The 15258-nt window shown below is 39.7% G+C and overlaps 1 protein-coding gene across 1 annotated transcript in view; it reads right to left on the bottom strand.

The window, feature by feature from the left end:
* Positions 1–1949, bottom strand: part of LOC117961619 (B-cell receptor CD22-like) — a 13130-nt gene extending 11181 nt beyond the window's left edge. The window contains exon 1 of the mRNA XM_034900430.1: positions 1099–1949. Coding sequence (XP_034756321.1) covers positions 1099–1153 — 55 coding nt within the window. The 5' untranslated portion in view covers positions 1154–1949. The remainder of the gene's footprint in view (positions 1–1098) is intronic.
* Between the last annotated feature and the right edge of the window lie 13309 nt (positions 1950–15258).

Below are 15258 nucleotides of genomic sequence, written 5' to 3'. Positions count from 1 at the left end.
GTGCTACACATCAGTGTCACTGTCTGTCCCTCTGTGGCAAGAATCACCTTTACCTGCAGGTCTGAGATTATGGTTGGATAAAATAAGAATCGGGGTACTAGTCTTAGTCTTAAAGTGATAAATAACGGTCAGCCCCTGTACCTGCAACATGGAGCTCAGTTCTGTTGTGCCAGCAGAGTTCTGGGTCGTCAGTAGTCTCTCCGCAGCAGTAAACATTTGCATCGCTCTCTCTCAGATCTTTGATTGTTAGAGTGAAGTTACTCTCTGCAGACATGTACGTCACACGATTTTCATCTGCAGAGAGTTCCTTCTGAACAGTTTTAGATCCATTCTGGTGTACAGTGTACCACTTCATGCTTGTAGTGGGACGTTGAGCTGAGCAGGGCAGATCCACTGATGAACCTTTTAAGGCACAGATGCTGTTTACACGTACCTGAACCCCTTTAACAGAAGAATGCAAACATCAACTTTTTACAACGCTTCTCTGTACTAATCGGTCATTTGATACTAAAATGAAACTCAGAAGATCATATTAATGTAATGGAATTTATCTAAAGAGCTCATATCAGCAGAATAAGTGAAGATCTTGATAGCTAATTTCACAAATATTTTATCTATAATCAACATGGCTGTTGCAGTCATTCAGCTTCTAATCAGAAAGGTGGTTGTATAACTTAATGCCAATAACATTATTCTTGAAAACATATAATGCACTTTCCCTGCAGAGTCCTTTTTTGGTCTTTAGAGTTGGATGACTTTCTTCAGACATGTACATGCTTTTCATCTGCAGAAAACTCAATCAAAATATATTTTCCATCATCCCAGTGTGTAGTGTACCATTTCATGGTTGAAGTGGGATATTTAGCTGAGCAGAAGATTTTATTCAAACATTGGACGGATGTGTACCTTTTTATGAAGGTCGCAATCTTCAGAAGTACGTTGTAATATATTCTTTTCATAAATCAATTTTCATTCCATCTCATCAGTCTTTCATTCAGTTTCATTCAATATTTGGTCATTCATTTTTACTCTTAAATATATCTTGAATAGTTTAGAGTATATTATAATTTTAAAAGAAGAGATAAACATCGTTCATACCTGAGATGTACAGGGTGAAAATGATAAACATATATCCAGATTCTGCAGAAAACATGGCTGTTGTAGTCCTTCAGTTCCTAATCACAAAGTTGATTGTACAGTATTTGTAAACTGGACTAACCACTAACTTCATAAAAATATCATCCCAAAATAAATTCCAAAATGTAACCAAGTGGTTAAAATCAATAGCGGTTTGCTTACAGCCCAAAGGCTATTAATGACAGTGAGGGCGGTGGGTGGATGGCATGCGGCTCTGACATCAACACTTCACTTCCTTCCAGTTAAACTGGTGATTAGTGAATGGAAACCACAGGTGAAGAAGCCATGTTCTCTAGTTTTTATACAATGCCATATTTTCATCAGAAAACCTTATTTTTAACTACATAATGTAATCTCATTACTTTCTGTTTTTTATAGATTTTTTTTTCTTCAATTTTTACTTATTGTATTGGCTCTAAGTCTTGTGCAACGTGCAAAAGTAAATAGCAGTATCTATTCATCAGAACGTTGTAGCGAGCTGCAGGATGCGACGCAATCAGAAGAAAGTGATATCTGGTTGGTTTGTGGTTTTAAACTAAAACGTGTCCAAGGCAAAGCTGCGGTCTTAACAGTGATGCTCTTTTAATTCACTACACAACGTTTCCATAAGCAGCCATTTGGCACACATTGTATACAGTTTCACCGATCTATAGGGCTGCTCATCTGATCAGGACTGATGAATGCAAGCACAAAAGATTGCATAGATTATTTAATTAAGGCTGTACAAGTATTGCCATATGTCAATATAAAGCCTTTTATACCTGATTGGATAAACATATTACTTATGGGCATGACATTTAATTTTTTTTTTAAACATATAGGTTATCCTAATGTATTCACTGAAGCTACTTACTGTTTATGTTTAGAGGTTTTACCTCTACTACACTGCCTAGTATTTAAGGTTCCAGTATTTGGGACAATACAAAAGCCTTGCTGGTTGATCCTTATGTAGCCTACCTGACTGAACTCAATTAGTTGTCTCAGGACTTGAATTTGGCACAAGATTTAAACCCAGCAGGGAAAAACTAAGTCTAAAGATGTATCCAAAATCACTTTTTTTCTTCCATTTACTATAAAGTTCACCGCACTTACAGCCCACCATTTTATTTAAATAAACAAATTCTGATTGCACAATGCTCTTAAAAATCCCCACAATGGAACAAAAAAGGTTGTGCCAATTGCATGAACACTATTTTTTTTTTAACAACCCCACAATGTAATGCATCACATTTTATAGATTCAAAGTATCCCCCATCTTTAATTCCTGCTTCAAAATACAATCATGTAGGGTATAAAGGACGCATGCTCTCTTACAAACTACTATCCTAACTAAAGAAGTCACACCAGATTATTTAACAAATTAAAATAACACACCAAATCCACAAAGGCCAGCGTTAGATATTACAGTGGTACTTTTGTACCGCTTAAAAAAGTGTTTATTAATGTGCCCTTTAAACATAATTCAGAGCGTTGAATATTAGTTGATTTTAATACTTATGGATGTCCCAACTGTAGTAATTATTAGAAGTCACTGATAAGAGAGGACACCATTTTGTGTCACATCTCATGAGGGGAAAACATATGTAAACTGAGCCTAAGTAATACTGAGTCAAACTGTAGTTAATGGCTAATTTAATGACAAATAATCATAGTTGGCAAGATTTAGATTTAAAACTGTGATAGTTATCAGCAAGTTACTTGAGTGAAATCTTCTTTCTGATCAACCTAATGATGTTCTGTGTGGCTGTCCCCACTCTATACAGCGCATACTGTTTTTTTGTTGTCAGTATGTTTCACAAGGAGGGGTATGAAAAGATGCTTTCACATCTAAATGAAGTCGTCATTTTATTTAAAAAAAAATTGTATTTGTCACTCGTTGTGGGCTCTCACTTTATACGTACATTAATACTCAAGATGAAAGTCAGACATGTCTCCTTAACCTCTCTCAACGTGCACAACACTACATCCGGATCTCTAACAAACATATTGCCAGAAAAAAATAGCATGCGTCCATATGCTTACATTTATTTTTAAAAATACAAATAGAAATATGAACACTTCCTGATCTCAGCAGTAGATTATTATAGTCTTTGAATCAAACTCGGGAGGTATTTGGCAACATTTTTGCCAACCACCCTTGTGGGTTGTGTGCTCAGTAATATTTTCCAGTGTTTGCTGATGTGTGTGTGTGTGTGTGTGATAAGGTTCATGAGAAATGCGTGTCAAGACCAGAGATCGCTCATGTGGAGCTCAGTTGATCTCCCTGCTGTGTTAATCTAATGGAGAACGTGACATAAATGAAGAGAGATGTAGCTTTTTACTTTTAGCAGGGGCAATGTTTTTTTGTTAAAGTCTTGTTGAACGCGGTATACTGCTACTCGTCTTTTATAAGCAAGGTGACAAAGAGTCTGAATAATTTGTAATGATGACAGATGTTCACTCAGGGGTCCTGTTTCGTCTAAAGTTGACAACAGCGTAGTGCACATGCTCCTGTTGTCGGGGCTGCATGACATTATTTTACTGCACTTAAATGTCTATGCGTGCATTTTTTTTTTTTAATTCCCAATTTCACCTGCTCCATGTTGTGTGACGTTTCAGTTCTAGGATTTTGCCAGGAAGTCCTCTTTCTTCTGATTAGTGAATTGAAATGTAAGATGCCGTTACTCTGAAACAAAGCACAGTGTTGCTCACCTGATCCATCAGAAGACAGTGAAGGGTATAGAAACCAGGAGAGCAGCACAGAGTACTGCTGCTGATGGGGTCCTTTCTCCCATTTCACTCTGGACAGTGAGATTCTCTTCAGATGAGCTGATGTTGTTGGGGGGGGGTTCGATGGCACAAGAGTATTTTCCTGCATGCTGACCAGAACCAGGTGTTTGTTTTGCTTCTCTGTCGGGATCAAAGGTCGACTGTTCAAGTACCAAATGTACTTTGTGTTGTCAGTCAGAGGACAGCTGGTACTGCAGCTCAGCGTGACTCTCTGGCCCTCTGTCACCGCTGCAGAGGGAGTAAACTTCACTCTCAGACCTAAAAGATGTACATTGGTCACTAACTGTGAAAAATTAGCGCCTCATAAAGCCCCCAAAAAGTTTGGCAGAAAAACAAGTTCCTCAGCTAGCAACAACACAGTATGTTGAAAAAAGCAACAAAAAGTGGTAAAAAGGTATCAAAATGAAAAAATGACAAAAACTTCAGAAAGTGTCAAAACATCATTAAAAGCACCAAAAACTTGAGAAAGTGTCAAAACATCATCAAAAGCACCAAAAACTTCAAAAAAAAATGTGGCAAAACATTGAGTAAAGCATCAAAACCCTTAAAAGAAAGTGCTTAAATTCATTGAAAAAAGCACAAGAAAGGCACCAAAAAATGTCTAAAAAACACCAAAACTGGAAAAAGCGGCAAAAACTAGGTCGGCCTAAATTTAAATGTGAGGGGCTGTATTTGGCCCTTGGGCCTTGAATTGACACATGCTTTAAAAGCTTTAAAAGTTAAGATTCCAGTGTATAATTAAACATGTTTTTCTTGGAATAAACAGGTTTTTGCAACATGTACAGCGCTGTACATCCAGTGAGCCAGATACTGACAAAATAAAGTGCAAAACATTTTCTCTCCAGTACATCCAGAACAGTCATATAGAAACAAAGTACATGTAGCTCCCGAGTCCTCATTTTGCTCTAACGCAGTCTATCCTCTAGAGGGCGGTATCGTCTCATCCCATGATCTTAGCATGAGAACGTGCTGTCAGTATGACAAAAGTACTATGCTGCTGAGGCATTTGGTCACCTGTATGCAGTTGTATGTATTCATTATTGTTTTTCACTTTTAGCTGATTCTGTTTATGTAAAACATCTGCAAGATCTCTCATCTGGAGCCCAGTTAATCCCCCATGGCTCTCACTTAAGCAAATGGAGAAAATCCAATAGATAATGTAGAAAATGCTTGATTCCCACAGCAGATGCAGTGTGTGTGTGTGCGTGCGTGTGTGTGTGTGTGTGTGTGTGTGTGTGTGTGTGTGTGTGTAATAGATAAAAGACGACCGCTGCCCAGACCTGATCAGTGCCCAGCCATAACATAGTGGAGAAACAGGAAGCCTGTTTGTGTGGTGTCTGTCCAGTAAAAGAGAGACAGGCTGTGTGAAGAAGAAGTGCTTTGTTTAATGGCTTTGAGCCATTTACATACTATCCAATATAGGTCTATATTGGATAGTATTGTGTAAAAGATCACAACCTCTAAACAAAGACCAGCATTCTAATCACACATTTTACACTGCCATCATGTCCATGATACTAACACAAAGAAGATGAAGTGGCTGGCAATGACAAAAAAAGGGTAAAACCATGAGTCAAAGGAAAATGAATCACATTTCTTGATGCAGATGAAAAGCTAAAGTCCTAATTGACCAGCGAGCTACTTTTGAGCCTGCTTCTGTTTTGACATGACTCAAGTGTTTTAGCTGTGCAGTCCAGGCTGCAGACTGGGGTGGACAGACTGCAACGGACTGATAGTTCTCGAGCTGATCTGTATGAAAAGCCCAGACTGTTTTGAACCTGAGACCAAGTTAATGCTTTGCATGCATCTCTCTCCAAATATATGTCACACTCTATTTATTACTCACTATTAACTTACAAAAATGTGAGAGGTTGACAGTTGTTCTGCAAAGGAACACTGCAGCTCTCTGGAAAATAATCCGATGGGGAATGAAATATATACAATTTATTCACTGCATTAACTTTGCAAGAATTAGGGTTATGCAACAAATAGGTGAGGAAGGAAGAAGCTTTTTTTCTTGCCTTATTTTAAGATTACTTAAGGTCAACTTAATTATCATTAAAAATCGTCATTTATAAGATAAGTATCATAATATCAAATCTCACATATCTAAAAAGATGCACTTGATGGAACTTACTCTGGTCAGTACCTTGACATCTTTTGAATCTGAATTTTACAAAATGGTGCGTGTGTCAAGCCAACTTTTTCAATCATCAAACTTTTTTGACCTTTAAAACAGAAGCATTTTAATTTGTCAAACAGTTGAAATGAACAATATTAATACTGGCTGCATTCCAATTCAAAGGACCCTTGCCAGGTCCCAGGTCCTGGTTTGGTTAAAATGATCAAGTAAATGTCCTTAGGTTTCGTCTTTGTCAATGTCTTTCATAGAGCAAATAACGTTAAATCTTCCAGACTGTGACATTTCCCGTAGACGTGTATAGTTTCCGACTGGGAACCCAGAAATTCTGACATTCCATGTAAAATTGAACACAACAAAGATAGTGGGTGCCCCTCGCCTGGCATCGTGGTGGTACTGAAAGTCTGAAGAAAGCGGCAAAGTCCTACTTGATTATGACTTTGTGATGAAAGCCAGTGCCTTGCAGTGGAAGGTGGTAAAATAGGAATTTGAAAGTAGCCTACATTTGAGAAACAAACACAAGGAGGCTTACCTCAACAAGGTAAAGGAGAACGCCTAGCCCCCTTTCCCCGAAACAGAAGCTAACCCCGGTACAGGGTTTGGATGTTTGGGTACAGAGCCAGGCAGCATGACGGAGACAACCGCAGGACAGAGATCACAACAGGGGTGCTTTCACCGGCAACCCAATAACTGGTTAGGAAATATGCAGGAACACCAAAAGCGGGAGGGAACGTGGGTTAACATGTGGATTACTACTGGGATGTCTACACAACCGTGTGAGTCAATTGACTTCAAAATGTTTGCCACTTTACTCAAACCAAAGTTCAAACACCTGTTGATGTATGTCTTCGTTAGCCTTTTGACTGTTTAGGATTTTCTCCTGGAACACGTCAAACACATTCTGCCCTCACTGCGGCGTCTTGTGTTGACTGTTTACATATTTGTGGTCATCATCATATCTACATTGTTTGTGTTGAATACGTTGTGAATGCATATTTCTAAAACTAAACTAAAACTAAGCATTTTCCAAAAATAAAAGCTAAATTAAACTAGCAAACCCGCTTTAAAACCTAAAACTGAACTGAATTTGAAAAACAAAAAGTCAAAACAAAATAAAACTAATGAAAACTTAAAACTATTAACTATAATAACCTTGGTTTGGGACTGACAATTTGTTTTGTTTTGTCATGGTCAAAATAACTGTGGCAGAGAATTGTGATATCAATCCTAAGCATAGAAATCGTGATTTGTATCAATAGATTACAATAGGTTATTTTTTTTGCCGGCTAAGTTAATTGCATACAGTATGTTACCAGCATTTGGCTGGTGGATGGTGCTTATTTTGAACCCTGCTCGCAGTTATGAGACTAACAGCAGGTGAGCACATTGAAAAAATAAAATATCACACCTGCATCTGTTTATACAGTTTATCAGGACCTCATCTTATCAGTAGTTCAAGGTAACCTTTTATAATCAAAAGGCTGAATGATAACTTTTTTAGATAAACTGCCATTTGATAATGTATCATGATAGTTTCTGAGCCTTTTTTGAAAGAGCTTTAAGTATACACACTTAAAGTATATTATTGTGTGATTCGGTATTGGGAACTTTTGAAAGTGTTGTGTGTTATAACCATAAAAGTATACCATAGAAAATAATTTGTGATTCATTAAACCTGTATTAATGGAACGGAACAATTTGTAAACACAACATATACTCTTATCGTCTCATAAGGCTAACATGGCTGCCTTGTGAGCACACAGTGGCTTATTTAAAAGTTAAGCAGCCACGGAGAAGCAAACAAATATGTGGAGTCATGTGTGGGGCCACCTGGCAAATGGAAAGTCAATAATCACTCTTTTTTTAAGCTTCATTTTGCTCTCCACCAACTCTGTAGGGAAATATCTGGCTCTACTAAATGTTCCAGTTGTTTGCCAGCTAGTTGCCAACTTTCTCTGTCTGACCGTTGATCTCAATATCTTTACTTGATGAAAACAGCTGCTCAGGTTCAAAAGTTTGATTTATTATGTTTTCACTCAATACTACTATTTCTTAAGTGTAGGCATCATTCAAATGTATCGTCAAGCTTTGAATAGAGGCAACTCTCCAGGCAGCTCTCAGTGCCCAACATGACCAGACAGACTATTAAGACAAACCAGTAAGTAGGGCCTCATAATACCAGGGCAAAGCCTCATCAGCTTTTATAACCTTTCCTTCTGCGGTTCACCCTCCACCCACTCATGTTTAGCCCCTCCAGCTCAGGCTTGTCAAGCTCTTGTCTCTGTCTTATCAAGGACTTTTAATGACTTCTCTGCAGAGATATAGAGGATGATAATGAGGACTGATGAAAGGGAGCGCAGAGCCAGGCTACTTCATGTCTCAACACAAATGAAAATTTCTTGTCCTGCCTCCATCACCTGCTGGTGAGTTGGCAAACGGGTAATAACAACACTGTATAATTAACACAAAAACACACTAAACTATGCTTCAGTTTTGTTGGCTTTGCCAAAAATGCCATATAAAAATAATACTGTCTCAGGCACTGCATTCCAGTGTGAAATGTGAAATACCTGTGAGCTTTATACTTTATTAAAAAAGCCATTAGTGGCAGCTTTGGATCAAAGATGTTTTGTAGACTGTGTACACACATACCAGTGTAACAAGCTGGCTCCCACTGCTGACAGGCCAATTTCATCTTGCGTTATGTCTGTTTTCCGGCTCCCTGAAGTGAATGAGACATTGTATCTGCCTCTCACAGTTGGAGTCCAGTTGGCACTACAGCAACAGTTTGTCAGGCGCCTGGTTAGCTCACCTGGTAGAGTGTGCGCCAATATACATATAGGCTCAGTCCTCGCCGCAGCGGCCATGGGTTCAGTTTTGACCTTTGCTGCATGTTATTTCCCCTCTCCCTGTCCTATCATGTCTAAGTTATCCCATCCAATAAAGGCCTAAAATGAAAATACAAACATAAAATGTAAATGTAATGTAAATTTAAAGGTATAGTGCGTAGTTTCTGTGGCCCGCATGAAGATTTCTAAGTAATGATAACAAAACTGTATACGCGTCAACGTGATACAAACCTTCTGTGATCGCGCAAACCCCACGCCTTCTCTGCTAGTAGCCAAGGAGGACACAGAGGATTGAAAAAAACATGATAGACTGTTCAGAAGAAGGAAGTATTTTCACTTGAGTTTCTGCGTGGGATAGTTGCCCGACGACGCTAGTTTCTGAACACAGCCATACTGAGAAATACAGAGAGTTGTGTGGAACTGATAGTCTTAATTAGCATTGGAGCAACTCATTTGGCAACGGCTTGAATGTAACGGAAGTTTGTAAATATAAAGAAAGATACACACTAAAGCTTTAACACAATAGTCTTTGTCCAAAGACCATATATTCTGTACATCTATCAATCTATCTATCTGGCAAAACAGAATGCACACATGCCTAATACTGTTCTGACATCTATTAACACATTTACAGTGTCCACAGCTGCGGCAGGGGATCAGCGGAGGAAATGAGGTTGGTGACAGACCCACACAAAGCTGACATCTCATTCTGTTCTCCTGTCACTATCTCTGTGGCAGATCAAACAGAGAACACAGAGCAGCTAGGGCAAGTCAGCATCCTGTCAGGGGAGGCGTTATTAGATCTTTCTTGAAGTTTTTGTTGTTATTATTTGCTGTATTAGAGAGCTAAACAACAATGTGGAATCTCATTTAACTGGAAATAACAGATTTTTGGGGGGCAGCAGAAACAAGCTGTAAAGAACTTCATCATTTACATAAGTTTAAATGGTGAACATGTTATACTGCATTCCATTTTCTTTGAAACTCAGAAGGCAGAGCTGGGAAAGACGTCACACCTGAGTTGACTGCGCTCCATTTAGTTGGAATTCCCAGTAGGGTTAACGCTTCGCAGGTTATCCATTGTTACATGTCCACGGATAGATGTACAGAACTTTGTGTAGGGCTGATTTAGTGAGACACAAACAAGACAGAAGTGCTAATAAACCGTGTTTTCCTATTGTTGATTACGGAGCAGCCATGTTGGATTTCGAGCTTTGGATTACCAACTTGGAAATCCAAGTTCAGGAGGCCTGTTTACGACTTTGACCTTTAAAATTCTGACTTCTGAGTACAAATGGAACACATTATTGGCTAAGAGTTATCACATTCAGCAATTACTGAGCAACATAGTTCGTTTTACATAGTTTTTCTGACCACCCGATGTCATATCCAAAATTCACTCTTTTAGCTCTGTTTTTCTCTCTCCCGAAAGAAAAGAAAATCTGTCACCTTAGCTGCTGAATGCCCCATGTTTTGCAGGTAGTCGCTAACTTTGTTGTTAAACATTTTGTGCTAAACCTTTATCAATATTTAATGAAAAATTGGATACCTGACCCGTAGCCTTCAAGGACGCCATTTTACGAATCCCACAATGGCCACGCAAAGACCCTTCAATAGCATTTATTGGCCAGGATTCCATTAGAATGCAAGGTAAGGTAACCCCATTTGTCCAGGTCCTATCCCCTGACCAATCAGCTATCCTAACCTTAACCACTCGTGGTGAAATGCCTAACCCCAACCAATCAAGCTGCTACATAGGGCGGGTCTTGGCGTGGCAATAGTGGGATTCGTAATTTTGCTTCCAGGACTGTCATTTGAATTTCACTTCAGAAAATCGAAAACATTATTCGAAAACATACTCAAAACCGTCTGACTTAAAACAAAAACATGTCTGCTCTGTTAAAAGTCATTGTGAGAAATTTTTATGGACCAAAGTAAAAAGAGTTGTAAACAGTTTAAGTAGGACAGAACACAATTATTCATCACAAATGTCAAAATATGACAGACTAAATGCTTATAAAATCGTTTACTTCAATACAAATACAGCAACAGCCTCGCTCTCAGTTCCAGTCTGTCAGTCCTGCTGTCCTGGGGCCTGTTGCACAAAACCAGGATAAGGGATTAAACTGAGATATTCAAGTTATATTCAAGAAGTTTGATTTGGTTGCACGAAAGCAGGTGGAATTAAACCCAGCCAAGTAACCATGGAGATTTATTCTTTGCTGCCGGCCTGCTCCAGCTAAGATTAATCTTAGAGTCTTGCGTTTAATCAGCGTCCGCTCTGATCTGAAATCAATGTGTTTAACAGTCATTCCGTTGTCTTCTGAATGTGTTCTGCTTTATTTGTATTAACATTCATTACTTTTCACTATTGTTGTCACAAGTTTTATTTAAACACTACTATTACAGTTGTTTAGATGGTTAAAATGGTTGCACTGGCACCCAGACCTGGAGTGGATGGTAGGCCAGTAGTGTTTGGAGGCCACGAGGGCCGGTCTGACAATAGTTTTGCATTGCAATTTCTTAGCAGCACCACCCGGCTGCCTGCCAGCTTCAGTGTCCACCCTCTCTGTAAAGATAGAGATGAGCAGCGCTGTGTCCGTTGTCTATGCAGCTTCAGGTTTATACAGGACGCGGTCTGGAGATTAAGAGGGGACCATGCAGCTATATTCCCAGATGACATTAATGGCAGACTGGTCAGAGACCAACACTTTCATGATTTCATGAATTTCATTTTCTTGTTGCTCTCTAATAAAGGATAACAACAGGAAAGAGGGTCAAATACAGTATAATTATGGTGTTCCTAATAATCCTATAGTGAGGGTATATAATGTAGTGTACATTCATCACACAGGGAACAGCACAATGCTTGCCAAAACATAAAACAAGCATATTAAAAGCAAAATAAACACAGTGGAGCCAACTTTGTAAAAATGTTAAGTGACTAGTAGGCAAAGTAGATATTTGTAAATCCTTACGCATTCATTCAGTCCGCTATAGTCTGTTGGTCTTTTTCTCTCCGTTTGATAACAGCTATATTTCCCTTTCTGCACATTATATGCTTCACCTCCTCGTTACTTTCCATTAGAAGCTGCTGCTCATTGGGTGAAACTAATGCCACGTGTCCTCCATTGTCCTCCGTTTCTGCATCAATAAATCTGTGATCGATACCTACCATGGTCTATTTAAGAAAGCGGATCACTCTAAGTCAAGCTGCGCTCTTTCAGTCATCCTGGATATCTTCATTCTACTTTCGTGCAACAGGCCCCAGATTTGGAGATTATAGGATGCTTCCTCCTTCATCTGGAAGCTGGCGTGGCCTACAGAGTGATGCCATGATGTCACCCCACTGTGTGTGTGTGTGTGTGTGTATCACAAGTGAACACACCCACAGACACACAAACACTACCTCCGCTACTTCCCTCCATTACCCCTCTTTAGACAGCATAGCATTGTTTCCTAGCCAAAATTACCACATCAGCAGCCCTCCAAATACACCCCACATCCTTCGCTCTCAACCTAGCGACAATGAGGGAGAAATCCTTCTTTTGGAAGAGAAGAGAGGGGGATTTCTTCACTCTCCAGTTCCCAGCGTGGTAATAACTGCCGTGAGAGCTTTACTAATTGGCCTCTTAATCTTTTGAAATGGCAGCGAAATGGAGCAACAGAGAATGATAGGAGAGAGAGCGAGAGGTTTACCCACAGCGGATATCTGTGCTTATCTGCATGCTCGTGTTTGAGCATGCATATACTGTACATATGTGCATACGGTCTCTGCGAGTGTATATGTGTGTGGTCTGTGTAAGGAATTTCTGTGTATAAGTGTGTTGAGGATGTTAAAATGTGTGCACCTAGGGGTGCGGCATTTTAACGCATTTGTATGTCTGTTAATGTAGGCTATGCATTTGCTCTGTCTTTGTGTGTGTGTGTGTGTGTGTGTGTGTGTGTGTGTGTGTGCGTGCATGCGTGTGTGTGTGTGTGTGTGTGTGGTCAGCAGGGTTCACCAACACTTCCTGATGATTCATCAATGGAAAACACAATTAACTCCCTCACTGCCTCTCAATTATTTCCGCACAGGAGATTAAAGTCTCCCAACTGAAACGCTGAACAATTGTGAACAGACAAACGTTTGAATCAAATGTTCCACTGGTCAAATGATCCAGCGGCGCCTGTTTTCACACTCGGCAGTCATATTTCCCTAACAGCTGTCAGCTGGACAGGCCTTGTCAATCCAATTAAGAGTGTTTTCTGTTCTTTTTGTTATTTGTGGCTCGATCCCAGCTGTGTCGATCATGGTTATGTTGATCATCGCCTTATCCCATCAATCAATTGGTAAACATAGGAAGGAGAGGTGATAGAATTGGAGGAAGAGGAAATGGGAAGAGGTGTTAACCTTCTGCTGCAGCTGGCTGGAAGTGGGAGACGGTCATCCTCAGGACACGCAAGAAGACAATTCAAATCCAAACATAATTTTATAAATGTTTGCAATTATCACATGCTGATTTTTTGCCCCCTATTTGAAAATGAGGTAAAAAATAACAATGCTATCACTAGTGATAAAATAACCGATTGTACTGCTGACTCCTAAAATCTCACAGATGTCAGTAACCAGTGTGAGCCTGCACATTGAACCTAAATTAACATGATTAGCATAATCGAAGAAAAAAAGAAGCTAAACTCAATATTCAGGTCTGTGGCTGAGCATGATGTTTAAAAAAGTTATGTTCTGCTCCACATCCACACACTTACAACTGGAAGCTTCTCAGAAGTCTGATTTGTTTGCCAGTGGGCACCTCCAATGTGCCTTGCTCAAGGGAACAAGGCCCTCATTGACAAGAGAAGGCCAAATGCAGGCCTCGTCACTTAACCATCCAAATATGATCAGTCCTGGAACAAAACCGCAACTTTCCAATCAGAAGTTCAAATAGGGGAGGAAAAGAAGATGGACACTAGCGCTGCTACGTTCGATACGGCTGATACTACTGTTCAGTTTACTACTGGGAATTCACATACTGCACTAGATTACTGCTACTCTGTCTAGTTGTGCTTAAAACTCGACAATGTTCACAACAATGGCTTTGTATAGTGTAAATGCATGTAGCATAAACGTCAGCGACATATTAGGGGGTCCACCTCGGTGACATCTCTCTCCTTGGGTGTTGGTTCTGTTAAGGTTCTTTAAGACAGAACAGTGTGTCTGCTGCATTTAAATGCCTCATTTCCCAGCAAAACCCCACTCAGCGTTGTTTAGATTAGTAAAAGTGCAAGGTCCTGTGAAGTGCTTATAGAGGGAATCACAATTTCGCAACAACGCCAAATGCAATTGGGCTTGTTAAACTCTAAGACTTGAGATGAGCCTCAGCTTGGCCCCTGGTGTCAGGCGTTATTTTGCTCTTGTAAAGCAAGTTTGGTTCAAGTCATGGAAAAGTTTGCCTGTGTTCCTTTGTCCTACTGAAGCATCTGAAGTGGAGCTTAAAGCTCTGTATCAGTAAAAAACGTATCAGTTAACCATCAGATGTATTATTAATTGTAATATTGTCTATCTTAAACCTAACAAGTCCTTTGAAATATTGGTCTCCTTAAACAGTAGTGTTTTATAAGTCTGTGAGAGCGCCATCGCCATGTTGCCTTGTTTCTTAGACAGACACGTTGAAGCAGCTCGTTGTCTCAAGCATGTGAACACAGACGGATTACAACAGTACAGGAAGTACTCTGCAGTATCTGTGATGTTTTGTCTTAAAGCTCAGCTAGGAAGGCAGAGATATGTCCCTTCCATAGTACAAACATTCCCTTGTTTAGTTATTGAGGGGTTCATTTGTTTCAATTTATATATTTCTCTGTGCTCTTATAATGTGGTATGGGTAACATTAGGTATTAGCTATTAAGGTGGTGATAAAGGTATTAAGGACAAAATACTTTTTACTGTTTACTGTTTATTAGTGTATATTTTTCCAATGCAGCTTAACTAACCATGGGCACTCTATCAGCATCACACGGCCAGGCTTCACGTTCACACACACATGCACACCTGAGATCTTCCCTGTAAAACCAACGCTTTGGCAAAGGCATATCAGTGGTGGGTGTCGAAGGTCACTAGTTTACTGTTTCTTTTCTTGTCACGGCTGGCTGAGAGTCTCAGCCCTAGAAGGGTCTAATGCAGAGACAGTTGCATTGTAGGAATCATAGTCTTTTTGAGACTCAACCCACACTTATGACTAAAGGCCGATTTACAGTCAATGCATCCGAGCTGGCGTGCGCCATTGTGCCCTCCTGTCTGCTGTCGATGCCCCTGTCAGTGATGCTACAGACGTTATGTTGCCTTTTATTGCCTTTTATTCAATGTTCAGTTTGTTTAATAAAATA

This window comes from Etheostoma cragini, chromosome 2 (genome assembly GCF_013103735.1).
Source record: "Etheostoma cragini isolate CJK2018 chromosome 2, CSU_Ecrag_1.0, whole genome shotgun sequence".
Taxonomy (NCBI): domain Eukaryota; kingdom Metazoa; phylum Chordata; class Actinopteri; order Perciformes; family Percidae; genus Etheostoma; species Etheostoma cragini.
The sequence above is the reverse complement of the archived record's forward strand: the minus strand, read 5'-3'. Positions and strand labels throughout refer to the sequence as shown.